General features: G+C 35.3%; 1 protein-coding gene across 1 annotated transcript; it reads right to left on the bottom strand.

Annotated features, from left to right (window-relative positions):
- Positions 1-5,313: 5,313 nt before the first annotated feature.
- Positions 5,314-6,251, bottom strand: LOC125104798 (olfactory receptor 4F6-like). Its single transcript, XM_047737615.1, is given in 2 exon segments — positions 5,314-5,435; positions 5,438-6,251. Coding segments are annotated over 2 exon segments (936 nt in total).
- Positions 6,252-17,149: the final 10,898 nt, after the last annotated feature.

Raw genomic sequence — 17,149 nt, forward strand, 5'->3', positions numbered from 1 at the left:
CCCCACAGAGATGTTCTCAGGTCTGCTTTAAAAGATCTCTGTTCTTTGATGGCTACTAGATATTAGCAACTTCCAGCTATCTTGGCTTAAGTGGATCTTGCCATTTAAGAGAATTAAGCTTTTCATATTGGATACAGTATTATATGCCAAGATAACTTTTAACATAGAAATAGAAGTAAAAATGATTATATATCCAATGAGAAATTATATAAAACTCTATTACTAGAGAAGTAAGATAAAACTACAACCTGAGAGAAAAGGAAGGTATCTTAAGCTAGTAGAAGGAACTTGGACTTTCTCCCTATATGCCTTACCTAGTGTATCTCTCAGGCAATCCATTAAATTCTGAGTCCAAGTTTCTCTTATAAAAACATAAATGTTGAGAATCTCACAGTTTTAGGGAAATTGTTATTTAAAAAATCTTAGTGCCTGGAGCACTGGGTGTGGTGCATAAACAATGAATTTTAGAACACTGAAAAGAAATAAAATAAAATAAAATGGAAAAAAATTAAAAAGTGAAAAATAGGGGCACCTGGGTGGCTCAGTGGGTTAAGCCTCTGCCTTCAGCTCAGGTCATGATCTCAGGGTCCTGGGATCAAGCTCCACATCAGGTTCTCTGCTCAGCAGAGAGCCTGCTTCCCCCTCTCTCTCTGCCTGCCTCTCTGCCTACTTGTGTTCTCTGTCAAATAAATAAATAAAATCTTTAAAAAAAGAGTAAAAATAAAAAAATCTCAATGGATAAACAGTGAATCTAGAAAAGCATGAAAAATGTGTTGCTGTATTTTTAACTCCTTACAGAGTAACTCATTTGTCCCCTTTCCCTAATTTTTCAACTTTATTATCCCAAGGTTATCATTACTACCTTTGTGAAAAATCTCAGCCTTAGAGTTAAGAATTTCAGAGGTGCTTTAATAAAATGTGCTACTGCCTCCTGTAGAGCTTCTTAAAATATGAATAATCCCTTGGACAAAAACAAAAGTGAAAAGTGAAAAAGTTACTAAGCTACTGAAAGGCAAGCAAACTTATTTTTCATCTGTATATCGTATAGTGTTGCTAAGAATGTACTCGTTAATTTAGAGAAAATGTAAGAGGGTAGGTATTTTTTTAAAAAGATGGTACCATGCATTTTACTTACGTAAAGTAGTTGGCTGGTCACTAAGATGGCCTCCGGTAAGCTTTGTACAATTTACTGCTTTATGTTGCATATTAATGAACAAAGAAGGGAAATAACTGGAAGTTTGGAAAGCTCTATGCATGCTAATTCCAAATACAAAGCAATGCCCTTAATTTCACAAATTGAATTGCAATTCTTCAAACAACAAAATTCTGTGTAAACACAAAATCAATGAAGAGAGGAAATTAGTTTGTGGTGGCCTTTTATAACTTTTGGACCATGAAATAATTCCTATTTTCTTTTCTATTTCTTAAAACATTTTCATCACCCAAAATAAACCTCATACCAGTTCTGCAGGAAGTCTGCTTAATACCTCTCTTCCTCTGTCCTTCCTCCTACTCATGCCCTTTCTCTCTCTCTCTCTCTCTAAAATAAATAAATAAATCTTTTTTTTTAAAAGGTGTTTTAAAAACTATATAATAAAAACACAAACAACTGAATTTTAAAATGAACAAAAGATATGAAATGACATTTCTCTTCAGAGAATGAACAGGTGGCCAGCCAGAAACCACATGAAAAGATGCTCAACATTATTAGTCACTAGAGGAAGGCAAATCAAAACCAAAATGTGGGGCACCAGGGTGGCTCAATGGGTTAAGCATCTGCCTTCAGCTCAGGTCACGAACCCAGGGTCCTGGGATGGGGCCCCACATGGGGCTCCTTGCTCTGCAGGGAGTCTCCTTCTCCTTCTGCCCTTCCTACCACTTGTTCTCTCTCTCAGATGCTCTCAAATAAATGAATAAGTTCTTTTAAAAATATGATTTTCCTTCACACTCATTAGATTTTCCATAATAAAAAATAATAAAATAACAAATGTTGGTGAAGATATGAAGAAATTAGGATATTCTTACATACTGCTGCTGGGAATGTAAAATGGTGCAGTCATGGTGGAAAAGTTTGGTGGTTCATCAAAATATTAAACATGAGGGGCGCCTGGGTGGCTCAGTGGGTTAAGCCGCTGCCTTCGGCTCAGGTCATGATCTCAGGGTCCTGGGATCGAGCCCCGCATCGGGCTCTCTGCTCAGCAGGGAGCTTGCTTCCTCCTCTCTCTCTACCTGCCTCTCTGCCTGCTCTCTCTCTCTGTCAAATAAATAAATAAATAAATAAATAAATAATCTTTAAAAAAAAAAATTAAACATGAATTTACTATATGACCCTGCAGTTCTATTCAAGAGAATTGAAAACAGGTGTTCAAACAAACAAAAACTGTGCACAAATGTTTATAGAAATAATATTCACAATACCCAAAAGGTAGAGACAAAGCAAATGTTTGTCAGCAGATAAATGGATAAGGAAAAATATGGTGTAGTCAAACAATGGAATATTTTTTAGCCATTAAAAGGAATGAAAAAACCTTAAAAACATTATGCTACATGAAAGAAGCCACTTCCATTTATATGAAATGTCCAAAATAGTCAAATCCATAGAGACAGAAAGATTTATAGCTGCCATGAGATGTGAGGAGAAGGGGATTGGCACTGTCTGTTAACTGGTATGAGGCTTATTTGGGGTGATGAAAATGTTTCAAGAAATAGAAAAGAAATAGGAATTGTTGCATTGTCCAAAAGTTATAAAAGGCCACCACAAACTAATTTCCTCTCTCACAAAAACACAAAAATTGATTTTGTGTTTACATGAAAAAAAAAAAAAATTCAGTATGTTAGAAATGTTGAAAGAAGATCTCAGTTGGTTTCCAACTGTGGGCAATTGGAAACAATCTTCATTATCAGGCACAAGGGGCTTCTAAGAATTCATTTATTCAATAAGCTTTCCCTGACCACCTACTGAAAATACCCAATATATACTAGATACTGTGTCAAGTTCTGGCATAGAACTCCCACCTGTCTTCAGGAAGTATACTCCTTAGTGAAAGAATTAGACATTAAATAATCAATCACTAGTATTTCCAGTTATGTTATATGTACACTTGAAAAACTGTATTCTCTATTATTGGTTTAAAAAATCCGATAAACACCATAGACCCAACATATATAGCTTAGTGTGGTTAAATTTTTGATAATTATTATTTTCAATTATTGTATTTTACCACTTGACCTCTTTAGGTGGAACATTATTTTTCAAAGCCCATCAGTAAATCTGTCCTGTTTTGTTGTTTGCTATACATAAAACATTGTTCAAAAGCTTGCATACTTGACATCATTTTTCTTTAATCGTGATATATTTGAAAGATAGATTTGGAAATGTAGCTCCATTGTTGCCACCTTTCTTTGTATGCTACTATCAAGAAGTCAGAAACCAGATTTTCTCTCCTATTTAAGTTACTTCAGTTATTTTGATAGGAGGCTCAGAAGATACTCTATTTTAAATACCTAATAATATTATTAGGATATGCCTTGGAATTAATAATCTGGGGCCAAATTTCCCAACTTTATTAGAAGCTATTTCATTATGTATATTCTGGCCTTTTACTTCTGACACATTAATATGAGTTTGAAAAGTTAATTCTATTATATTGTCTCATTTAAAAATTATACAAATATTGAATATCATTTGCCTTGCTCTATATGACTTTCTCTCTGAAAAGTTTTTACCTTTCTCTTTAATTAGGTGTTATTTTCTTGGTTCTTTTCATCTTTATTTCTTGTGATCTTCATTGTAATTTTGGCCATTCAGCTCTCTTTTGAGTACCTAGTAATTAGTCATTTCTGAAATGATCTTGTCTTATTCAAATATTGTTTTGAGTGTAAGTTGGTTCTTACTTCTTATTTCCAAATTATTAGTCATTTACAATCAGAGATCTTGAATTTCTGATTCAGATATTCTTCTATATCTTGTACTGTAGATTTAATGACATTTCATTTATGATGGAATGTTATCATAAATTTTTCTCTGCTTCATGGCTAGAATCATTATCAGCATATGCCCAGGTTGCAACAGAAACAGATTTTAACAGGAAATTAAACTGACATTTCAGGTTACCACATGAAAAGGTACCTACCTACTCATATACATACATAACCCTCAAGAAATTTTCTATATGGGGAATTTTTCTTAGAAAGACTTTAGATGTTTGGTCTCAGAAGGAATGTTTATCTTAAAGCTACAAGATATAAAATCATCATGTTTTTTCCAAACATGAAAGGAGGAAACATTATGGAAGTTTTTTCAATCTACTTCTAGACTATAAGTGAGAAATACAATATGAAATACATAAGGGGGGAAATTCCATCTCAATAGAAAAATAAAATTTCAAAAACCAAAGCTGCAAAACACATGGTTGTATTTTGTGTGTTGGTGAACTGTCAGGCCAGCCAACTTAAAAGCACAGCCTTCATGCTTGAACATGGAGTAGTGTTCAGTACTGCATTGTATCCATGGTTGAGTAATACTACATATGAATTCCTTCCCTTTAACATTTCCAAATCCCATCCTAGTTCTATTCTCTTTAATGAATGTTACTCCTTAATTTATGTCCTTCTAATGTCAGCACACATTTAAAGGAAATAGCTAAAAGCAAAGTTGAGAGGAAGAAGATTTAACTTTTCCCTCTTAGAAAACAGATCCTCACATGATGTCAAATACTATTAACTGTTTAATTATTTTTGTCCACTTTATTGTTTTCTGCATAGTTGAATATCAGATAATATTTAATCTATGACAAAAATTATATTTAAGTAACAGAGTCTATCTGTTAACATAAGTAATAAAGGAAAGAAAAAAGCAATAGCACACTTGAATCAACTTAAAAACAAACCTACTTTGTTTGCCAAAAAAAAGGTGTAAGAACCAGTCATTCTCTTTATATGAGAATATGTTCCAACCAAATAACACAGAAAAATTTTTACACACAGTACTGTGATTTCAAATTCATAAAACATTCCAAGATTCTATGGACTATTCAAAATGAAAGTCACACAAAATGTGTATTTTCAGTATTGTAAAATTTTAAGATATGCAAAATAGTTTTTTATATATACATATATATGTGTATATATATACACATATATATATTTATTTATTTTCACACTATTGGCCATTAAAATGGAATAAACTACCCAAGCAGTTTTTGAACTGCTGAAAAAAAGAAAATTAACTGTTTTAAGATACTATATAACCCTTAACATTTATGCATACAGTATTACTTTTAGAAGGCACCACTTGGTTTTCTTGTGAGTTATTTAGGAGATCATTCTCAAATTCAGGACTTGACTATGCAGTCTCTTCATTGCCATCTTCATGTCCTTGTTCCTCAGTGTGTAGATAATAGGATTCAGAATAGGTGTAATCATAAAGTCAAAATGGCAAGAAATTTATCCACTGACACAGTGGGAAATGGCCACACATAAACAAAGATGCATGGTCCAAAGAACAAAATCACCACGGTGATGTGAGCTGACAGAGTAGAAAAGGCCTTAGACAAACCACCTGAGGAATGTTTCCATACAGTGACCAAGATGAAGATATAGGAGATAAGCAATAAGATGAAGGTGCCCATGGAAATAAACCCACTGTTGGCAGTAACCATGAATTCCATTCTGTAGGTGTCCGTGCAGGCAAGTTTGATAAACCAAGGAAGGTCACAGTAAAAGCTATCTATCTCATTAGGACCACAAAAAGGCAAATGGACAACAAAAGCTAACTGGGCCACTGAATGTATGAGGCCAATAGCCCAAGCACCAGACAGAAGCAAAATGCACATCTGTGAGCTCATGATTGTCAGGTAGTGGAGGGGCTTACATATGGCCACATATCTGTCCAAGGCCATGGCGACCAGCAGCACCATCTCTGATCCACCCAGGACATGAAGGACAAATATCTGGATAACACATCCTTGAAAGGATATGGTTTTGTGTCCTGAGTGCAGATCAGATATCAACTTAGGAACCGTTAAGGTAGAAAGACACAAATCAATAAATGAGAGATTGGCTAAAAGGAAGTACATGGGGGAATGTAAGTAAGGGTCAAAGGTCACTGTAAACACCACAAGAAGGTTTCCCAAAACAATCGTTACATAAAACACTGTAGAGAAGGCAAGAAGAAAATTCTGCACTGGTCTATAGGTAGCGAGTCCCAAGAATACAAATTGAGTCACTTCAGAGTAATTTGCTTCATACATTGGCTTTGCCTGGTGAACCTAAAAGACGGAACCAAATAATGAAGAAAGAATTTATCAAAAATTATTATTTAAAAACAGATGTGAGCTTTTATTAAGAATGCTTAGCGAAATTAGTCAATCAGAGAAAGACAATTATCATATGATCTCCCTGATATGAGGAAGTTGAGAGGCAACATGGGGTGTTTGGGGGGTAGGAAAGTAATAAATGGAACAAGACGGGATTGGGAGGGAGACAAACCATAAGAGACTCTTAATCTCACAAAACAAACTGAGGGTGGAGAGGGTACAGGGATAGGGAGAGGGTGGTGGGGTTATGGACATTGCGGAGAGTGTGTGATATGGTGAGTGCTGTGAAGTGTGTAAACCTGACGATTCACAGACCTGTACCCCTGGGGCTAATAATACATTATATGTTTATTTTAAAAATTTAAAAATTAAAAAGAAAAAAAAAAAAGAATGGTTTTAAGAGGAAATCTTCAGTAATAGCCATAAGGTATTTTCTTAAAAACATCATTTAAAAAAAATTTGTAAACATTAATATTTTTTAAATGTATTAATTTATCCATTCAGCTAATATACATAGAAAGAATAATGTAATAATCCTATTGAGGATCTACCATATGCCTGGTACTATGACACATTTTGAGGTTAAAAAACTGATCTTGACTTCAGGAAACTTACAGGTTAATGGTGGAACTAGACATTAAACATTTTAAATACAGATAGAACTCTGATAATAGATTAAAAGGAAAAGAAGAGAGTACCATAAGAACCATATGACTCATTCAAGTGGTGATTGTTCAGATTCTGCTTAACAAGGAATTAGTACTGAAAAGTAGAGTCCATACTATGGAAACACCATGTCCAAAGATAGTGAGACAGGAAGTTTAGCAAGGCAAGAGGATGGATAATTGAAATCAGACTAGATGAATAATTGTAATAGGCCAGACAGGATGGAAGCTTTTATCCATGAATTGAACTTTGCCTTACATCCTAAGAGCAATAGAAAATTATTGGGGATTTTAAGGAGTAGCTTGATATATTTCTGCTGTCAGTCACCAAAGCTTCAATGCAAAGAACTGAATAAAAACCATAAGGTAAACTTAGTGATCTCTCAGGAGATTATTGAGGAATCATATATCAGTGTAGACAAGGTGAAATTATTCAATCAACAGTGTTGGTATAAGGAAATGAACTCGGAAAAGTGCAGGTTTTTGCCTTTCAACATGAACTCAAGGAAATTTTAATGGATATTTAAATGTTAAAAAAAAACTGAAAGAAATATATAAATACTTAGACATTAAGATGGAAAAATTCTTTTTTTTTCTTTTTTTTTTTTTTTTTTTTTTGGAGAGGGAGAGAGGAGGAGAGGCAGGCAGAGAGGGAGGAAAAGAATTTTAAGCAGGCATTATGCCCAGTGTGGAGTCCAATGCAGAACTAGATCCTACAACAAAACCTGAGACCATGACCTGAGCTTAAATCAAGAGTCAGACACTTAACCAACTGAGCCACCCAGGCTCCCCTGGAAAATTCATTCTTAACATCCTTTATTAACAAAATAAAAGGAAATTGTTGACAGTAACTAAGACATTAAAATAAAAATCATATTACATGTAGCTATACATAAGATACAGAAGGATAGTATATATAGATATACACATTTATATTCTTGTATGAAGATAAAAACACTATAAAAATAAAAGTAAGAACACTGGAAAATATCAGACAGATGATTAACATTTTTAATATGAAATTACTTCTTCCAAATACATTTCAAAAATGTAAAATACCAATTTTAAAATGAATAAAACATGAAAACTATTAACAAAAACAAAATGGCTATTAATCATAATCATATGAAAAGTAAAACAGTAATCAATTAAATGTAAATAAGATTACACTAGAGTGCCATTTTGCTCTAACAAGTTACCTAAGTTTTTAAAACATTGATGATTTCTCATGAATGAGGCTGTGAAGAATCAAATACACTCATTAATAGTGCTTTCTATTATTTAGTATTCAATTTTTCTACATTTAACCATCTAGATTTAATATATCCACATTTCTCTTTATAAATTATGGATTTTGCTTATTTTTTAAACTTTCTCCAAATAAGAATTAGCCACCAACTACATTGGAATACTATGCAGCCATCAAAAGAAATGAAATCTTGCCATTTGCGACGACGTGGATAGAACTAGAGGGTATCATGCTTAGCGAAATAAGTCAATCGGAGAAAGACAACTATCATATGATCTCCCTGATATGAGGGAGAGGAGATGCAACATGGGGGGTTAAGCGGGTAGGAGAAGAGTAAATGAAACAAGATGGAATTGGGAGGGAGACAAACCATAAGTGACTCTTAATCTCACAAAACAAACTGAGGGTTGATGGGGGGAGGGGGGTTGGGAGGGGAGTGGGATTATGGACACTGGGGAGGGTATGTGCTATGGTGAGTGCTGTGAAGTGTGTAACCCTGGTGATTCACAGACCTGTACCCCTTGGGATAAAAATATATGTTTATAAAAAATAAAATTAATAAAATTGAAAAAAAAAGTTCATACTATGAAAAGATATGTATAATTTTCATTAAATAAAAAGAAATGGTTATAAAATAAAATAAATAGGAAATCTTAATTCCTAAGCCTAACCCTTTGCAGAGGTCTCTGAACAGCAGGATACTAGGCATGTATCTTAGCCCTAACCCTAGATCTGAGGGAAAAAAAAAAAATGAATAGGAAACCCATTCTTAAAACTTATATGTTTAGAAAAAAATAGAAATATGCTTATCTTTAATGCTTATCAATAAATTGTTACTCTCTGGGCTCTGTGTATTTATTAGTTTGAACCATATAGTATTGTTTTTCTGTAGCTCCAAAGATAAGTTTCAATGTTACAGATTTCAATCTAATATAGTAACTTATTTGTTATTTACATAATTTTCTAAACTACCTTATCATTAAACCAAATCAAATTATTGATGCTTATTTCACATCTGAATTAAATAACATGAGTTCTCTACTTGCACGGCCAACACCAAGCTTTTCTCCAGACCCCACACTACTAACATTCTTTCTTATGTCATCATTTTTTCTTATGTCATCATTCCTCCCTTTGCTACCCCACATCATACCCAGTCTCCTGTATGTCACAAGTCTGCACTTCCTCAGCAGGAAAGCAGCATAAGTAGGTGGGAGCATCATGATCCCAATATAGCCAAGAACAGACTTGGGGGGTCAGGCCAGACACTAATGGGAATCCTGAGGATTATGGACATGAACAAAGTATTGTAGCTAAAAGATAAGACTACAAGGGTTGTGCTAGGAAGAGCCACCATAAGAGCAATGGATGGAGAATATTACAGACAACGAACAAGATAAAATATAGCAAAATTAAGAAAGGATAATGGGATAATCACAGAGGTGAATATCAGTGAGTATGACAAAAGGACCTGTAATCAACTCCATCTAAAGATTTTGAGCACACAATGTGTGTATATTTTAAAATGTGGGTATTGTGGAATATTAAAAAAAATACACATTTGGCATGTTCCCAACTACATAAAATACATAAAAATACTTTAACAACGAACAGAAAAGTCAGTAAAAAGAAAAAAAAATTTCTTAGTAGGAAAACTGGGTCTTTTACCCTGTTTTTTTCTTTATTAAAAAATTTCCAAATGTCAAAAATTCCTTTATTAATGCAAACTGCCTCAATTTGATGTATTTCAATAGGAAGGAAAAATATTGTCATCAATGATATTATGAAAAATACTATAGTAACTCCACAAAGAGGAGATTTAAGTTTAAAAAGTGGGAAGGCATGCATAGGTAACTAACATCAGGAACAACAACAACACATATGACTGGCCAATAAACATATTTATTGATGTTCAGTCTCACTATCACCAGTGATCATCATCAACCTCCACTGATTTTTGTTTTACTGATCAACAGAGAAAGGGAAAGAGAATTCTCAGTACTATCAAGGTTTCTATATAAAAGTTACTCTTATACCTTCAAGAAGAGATTATAAATTGATAATATTTACTAGAATTTAAAGCGTACAAATCTATTCCTAGTATGCAGTGTATATATTCATATAATATGTATGTATTTATAACAGATACATACATGTATACATAAAATGTTGACCCATGTCAGTCAATAGAGAAGGTAATAATCACATCTTGTACATATATACAATGGAATACTATGAAGCTCTTAAAATCAACTAATTGATTGTACACATACAGATCTTGGAAAGATTTAAATTTTAAGCAAAACACAAGAAAGTGCATAAAATTAATATGAAAGTTTGTGTTTGAATAAAAAATTTTTCTCCAAGAGTGAATACAAAATATGATAAATCATAAGTTCTGAAAAGTAAGATATCATGTGTCTTTCACTTCCTGAAGTCAGTATTTCTGTACTGTTTAATCTAAAACAATTTATATTGCTTTTGACTTAAAAAGGATGTTTTTTAATGGGACGCCTTGGTGGCTCAGTCAGTTAAGCATCCAACTCTCAGTTTTAGCTCAAGTCGTGATCTCAGGGTCCTGAGATGGAGCCCTGCATGTTGAATAGGGCTCTGCACTCAGCAGAGTCTATTTGAGAGAGTTTCTCTCCCTCTGTCCCTCCTCTGTCACACAAGCCAGTGCACATGTGCTCTCTCTTAAATAAATAAATAAATCTTTTTTTTAAAGTATGATTTTTAAATACAAAATAAGGGGTTCAAGATGTGCAGTCTTTCAATTTCAGATTGTAGTGATGTCGCTATCATTCAAATAAGTATTTAAAAATTGAAATAAAGTCTTACAAATATGTAAACTGTATAGTCACTAAGTATCACAACAGTCACTTTAACAATTTCTCAGAGATTCATCGCCATGATAAAATCTCATGTGAGCAGTCTATTGCTAGTTTCTAAAAAATATATCTATTGTTTAGTTGATGGATACTAGTAAGGAAGGAGAGGGTAGGAAGTGGCAGGAAAAGGAAAGAAAGAGAAGGGACAGGGACAAAGAAAAACAGAAAAAGGACAGAGGAATAGAAACAAGTGAGGAATACCATAAAGGTTTTAAGAGATGCAATTAACATACGTACTAATATAATACTTCTTGCATGTTCTGTTGCCTACTCACTGCTTAAATTTCCTCAGTAATTTTTCCTGCTCTCTCAACATCACAGGATTGGCATATAAAAACTCTTGAGATCTGTCTACAGCCCACCTCCCCCTCACCTCATAAACATCATGTCATGAACTACAAGGACACCCTTTGCACTCTCATGAATGCTCAGGTTTACCCATAATTTTGTTCTGCACTAAATATGTCCTGACTGTTTTCATTTGGCTAACTACTTCTCTTTCTAAAAATTCATTCCACCTATGCAACAATTACTCAAGGATGTCTCTCTCTCCTCCAGTCTGGATTATATACTCCTCCTCTATGCTTTCATGTCAGACTTACCAATTTCTCATAATAAACTTTTCATAATAGTATAATTTACAATTAAGTAGTCTCTCCATCTCCCCTACTAGGTCTATGAGCTTCTTGAGAGAAGGGACTGTGTCTTAGTCTTAAAACCTGACCCATGTAAGTGTTAAGAGTTTGGGAAAGATGATTAGTGGTTGGATGGATGTGGGCATGCATATGTATGTATATAAGTGCATGGGTAACTGATGATAATGGTTTGTGGTAAAGACTTTTATTTTGCATCTTATTTCTATTTAAAACTAATGCGAACAGAATAAAAAAACAATTGCTGCTCTAGAAATTGCTGTGAACATATGGCAGGTATAAGGCTATTCACATTAAAACCAATTTCCAAGGTCCTTTCTAGTCCCTATCCAAATGTAATATAATCAAGACTCAGAAATTTCCCTGTATATTAAGACCTAATCTAAGCATATGGAGCAATGCATACAACCTGAAATGAAACTACTCACTTCCCTTGGAGATACTGGTGCAAGTGGGTGTTTAATAAGTGCTTGTTGAATTCAAAATTAGAAATGCAAATTTAAAAAAAAGGGAAGGAGAGAGAGAGAGAAACTTTATACTGTTGTGCCATAAATGTATGCATTACCAGTATGACAAAAATAGCCAACATTTTCAGCAGGCAATTGATGTATATCATCTCCACTTACCTGGCCAAAACAAAAACAAAAACAAAAACCAGAAAGCAATATTTTTACTGTTACTGGATCTTTTAAAAAATATTTCCATCTTTGGTGCTATATTGGTAGTGCTTCTTACAACTGCTCCAGCTCTAACAGTAACTTAACAGCTTTTGGTGACCATTTGATGATTCCATGACCTGAGTCCCCAAGCCATTCATCATGGGAGTTTTACTTTTAATTCTCATGGTATGGAATTAAGAGAATGAAAAAGTGTCAGAAGTTTGGTTAAATAAGTAAATAGAAAGCAATGTATAATAATGCAATGTATAATAAAATATAACATAAAAATATCTTCAAGGAAAAGCAGTATCTTCTAACATTTTAATGTCTATTTATAAATTATCATTTAGATTAATACCAGTAAAAAACAAATGGTTATTTACAAACTTATTAAGAATTATTTAGAATTCTTTTAGAAGCATATTCATGGACTATCTGTGGAAACACTGTACCTGCTTTTTACTTCATTTATACAATTACCACCCCCATTTTAGAGATACTAATATTATATATCATGGAGATTAAATATGTCAGCCAAGGTCACTATGCTAGAATCAGGTCTAATATTCAAACACAATTATTTTCTGATTTCAACATACATGAGTTTAATCCCTACATTATACTACCTCCTTTTAATATGATTGCTGTAATATAAAAATAACTCCCCCTTGGTCTTGGGTATAATCTTTTTAAATATTGATGATTTTGATTTGCTAATATATATTTTCTTAATTTTTTATTTTTTATAAACATATAATGTATTTTTAGCCCCAGGGGTACAGGTCTGTGAATCGTCAGGTTTACACACTTCACAGCACTCACCATAGCACATATCCTTCCCAATGTCCATAACCGCACCACCCTCTCCCTACCCGTCTCCCCCTGGACCCCCTCAATTTGTTTTGTGAGATTAAAAGTCTCTTATGGTTTGTCTCCCTCCCAATCCCATCTTGTTTCATTTATTCTTCTCCTATCCCCTAAACCCCCCATGTTGCATCTCCTCTCCCTCGTATCAGGGAGATCATATGATAGTTGTCTTTCTCCGATTGACTTATTTTGCTAAGCATGATACCCTATAGTTCCATCCACGCCATCACAAATTGCAAGATTTCTTTTCTTTTGATGGCTGCATATTCCATTGTGTATATATACCACATCTTCTTTATTTATTCATCTGTTGATGGACATCTTAGGTTCTTTCCATAGTTTGGCTATTGTGGACATTGCTGCTATAAATATTTGGGAGCACGTGCCCCTTTGGATCACTACCTTTGTATCTTTAGGGTAAACACCCAGTAGTGCAATTGCTGGGTCATAAGGTAGCTCTATTTTCAACTTTTTGAGGAACCTCCATGCTGTTTTCCAGAGTGGTTGCACCAGCTTGCATTCCCACCAACAGAGTGAGAGAGTTCCCCTGTCTCTGCATCCTCACCAGCATCTGTCATTTCCTGACTTGTAATTTTAGCCATTCTGACTGGTGTTAGGTGGTATCTCATTGTGGTTTTGATTTGTATTTCCCTGATGCCAAGTGATGTGGAACACTTTTAAAAGTGTCTGTTGGCCATCTGGATGTCTTCTTTGCAGAAATGTCTGTTCATATCCTCTGCCCATTTCTTGATTGGATTATTTGTTCTTTGGGTGTTGAGTTTGCTAAGCTCTTTATAGATTTTGGATACTGATTTGCTAATATTTTGTTAGGGATTTTCCATGTATGTCCATGAAAGATATTGTTCTGTAGTTTTTCTTTCTTGGAATGTCTATACCTGCTTCAGGTATAAGAATAATGCTAGCCTCCAAAATAAGTCAGTCAGAGAAAGACAAACAGCATATGATTTCTTTCATATGTGGAATTTAAAAAACAAAACAGATGAACATAGGGGTAGGGGAAAAAAAAAGAGAGGGAAGCAAACCATAAGATACTCTAAAAGGTAGAGAGCAAACTGAGGGTTGATGGAGGGAGGTGGGCTGGGGATGAGTAAATGGGTGATGGGCATTAAGGAGGGCACTTATTGGATGAGCACTGGGTGTTACATGTAAGCAATGAATCACTGAATTCTACTCTTGAACCAATATTACACTCTATGCTAACTACCTAGAATTTAAATAAAAACTTGAAAAAAAAAAAAAAACAAAAACCACTAGGGAGGTATATATGATGATGGTAATAGTAGTAGCAGTAATAAATGATAATAAAAATAATAAATAATTAGCACTTATTTAGTTAATAAAAAGAATAATGCTAGCCTCATAAAGTGAATTAGATAGTGTTCCCTTTGTTTCTATTTTCTGGAAGAAATTATAGAGAATTAATATCATTTCTTCTATAAGTGCTAAAATCACCAGTGAAACCAATGGGGCCAGCTGTATTTTTTCAAAGTTATTAATTATTGATTCATGTTTCTTGTTACATATAGGCTTATCATATTATCTATTTCTACGTTACTTAAGTTTTGGTAGTTTGTGCCTCTTAAGGAATTAATTGGTCCATTTCATCTAAGGTAAAAAAATTCATGGATTTAAGGTTATTCATAATATTTCCTTATTATTCTTTTAGTATCCAATCATTAGTAATGACCCCTCTTTTATATCTAATACTGGTATTTGTGTCTCCTCTCTTTTCCCCTTGGTTGCCATGGCTGGAAGTTTATTGCTTTTACTGATTTTTTTTTTTTTCAAAGAACCACCTTTGATTTTTCTAGTGGGGGGGGAGACAAGATGGAGGGGAAATAGGAGGGGGCGATTACAACCTGTACCCTAAAGTGAGCTGATTACCTACCAAAGAATTCCAATCACCCATGAAATCAGCCTGAGGTCAGAATTATACACGTGGATTGCTACGGGGGCAGAAGACGCCAGTGGCAGGTAAAGCAGAGTGGAAACTTCTGACTGATATCAGAATATAAACAAAAGGGGGAGGGAGCCACCAGAAGAGACCAATTGGAAAGTAATACCCCAATACAAGAGTGCCCTGCATCTGGGGACCAGCATTAACTTGGAGTCTGGTTGAAAGCACTCAAAAAGAGCAAAGGATCACGGGGGGAAATTGTGGGAATCAGGATGATTGGGGACAGGGGCTGTAGTCCCCAGAACCAGGAGAGCCACCCCTGGCCCTGAGCCAGAGAGAGTGCAGCAGAGAAACAAGGTCTTGGTCCCTGAGCTGCCAGTGCACCTGAGAGCATGTGGGGTCTGGCTCCTGTCCTGAGAGGGGCTCCTGGGGCTGGGAGCCTCACTAGCTGGCAGAAACACAGCCTTTTTGCAGCCCCCACATGAGTGCCATACTGCGCTATCAGAGTCTGAGTCGCGCCCCATGTCCTTCCCTGAGAGAGGTCCATGAAGGAGCCAGCCCGGTGCTCTCAGACCCAGAAAGACCAGGCACTCCCAGCCCGGGCCAGTGGGAAAATCTCAGTGTGCAATCGTTGGTTGGAACCTCTCTGGTGGTCTGGAGCTGCCCAGACAGCCACCGCTGTCGTGGTTTGGGGTATGAGCAGGAGTTACTGTGTCCCCAGGGACTGCAACTTAGAATGTTCTCTGCCAGTGGCTGAGGGGGAACTTATGTGCTCTAAGCACTCACAGGGGAACAGACTGAGGCTTCTCTCTGAGAGGGAGGTCTGGGTGCAGTTTGCTTTCCTCTAAACCTCCAAAAGTCATCAAGAGTTGTCAAGGCAAGAGAAAACAAACAAACAAACAAAGATAAAAACCTCCAGAGAACAAAAGCCTGAAAAACCGGTTTCCTCAGAGCCCACCCCGCTTGGGGGGGTGGGAGGAGTTAACTCAAGGAACAATACCTGAAAACTCACGTGGCAGGCCCCTCCCCCAGAGAGCCAACCAGGAAAAAAAAAGGAAAAATAAAAAAAGATGACAAGAGAACAACCATCACTACTTCATAGATACAACTTTTGTTTTTAATTTGTTCCCACTTTTTTGGTTCATTTTTTAAAATATAGATAATTATTTAACCTACTTACCATCACAGTGAGATGTCCAATACATCAAATTCCATAATAAACTTCTAACCTGAACTTTTTGATACATATGCCTGTGTTTTCCTTTTGCTTTTCTATTTTTAATTTTTATTAAATTTTAGTTTAGTTTAGTTTATTCTTTTTTATTTTTATTTTTTCATATTCATATAGAGTTAAACTTCAAGGTAATCCCCTTTCCCCAATCAATGCTACCCCTATAGGTAAACCAATTTTTAATCCCCCTTTATCTTAGGAAAGTTGAGTCCTTTAACAAAGATATCAAGATAAATCCAAGAAGAATCAAAATAACCTTCCTCAGAGGAGTCAAGATGGTGGAGAAGTAGCAGGCTGAGACTACATCAGGTAGCAGGAGATCAGCTAGATAGCTTATCTAAAGATTGCAAACACCTACAAATCCAATGGGAGATTGAAGAGAAGAAGAACAGCAATTCAAGAAACAGAACATCAACCACTTTCTGAAAGGTAGGACTGTCAGAGAAGTGAATCCAAAGTGAAGGGAAGATAGACCGCAGGGAGAGGGGCTAGCTCAGGGCAAGCAGTGGAGCAACAGAGCACAAAATAGGACTTTTAAAAGTCTGTTCCTCTGAGGGACATCACTCCAGAGGCTAAACCAGATTGAAGCCCACGCAGGGTCAGCGTGGCCTCAGGTCCCCCAGGGTCATAGAAGGATCAGAGGTGTCTGAATGTCACAGAGCTTACAGGTATTAGAACGGGGAAGCCGGTTACAGAGATAGA

Source organism: Lutra lutra, chromosome 7 (genome assembly GCF_902655055.1).
Source record: "Lutra lutra chromosome 7, mLutLut1.2, whole genome shotgun sequence".
Classification (NCBI taxonomy): Eukaryota; Metazoa; Chordata; class Mammalia; order Carnivora; family Mustelidae; genus Lutra; species Lutra lutra.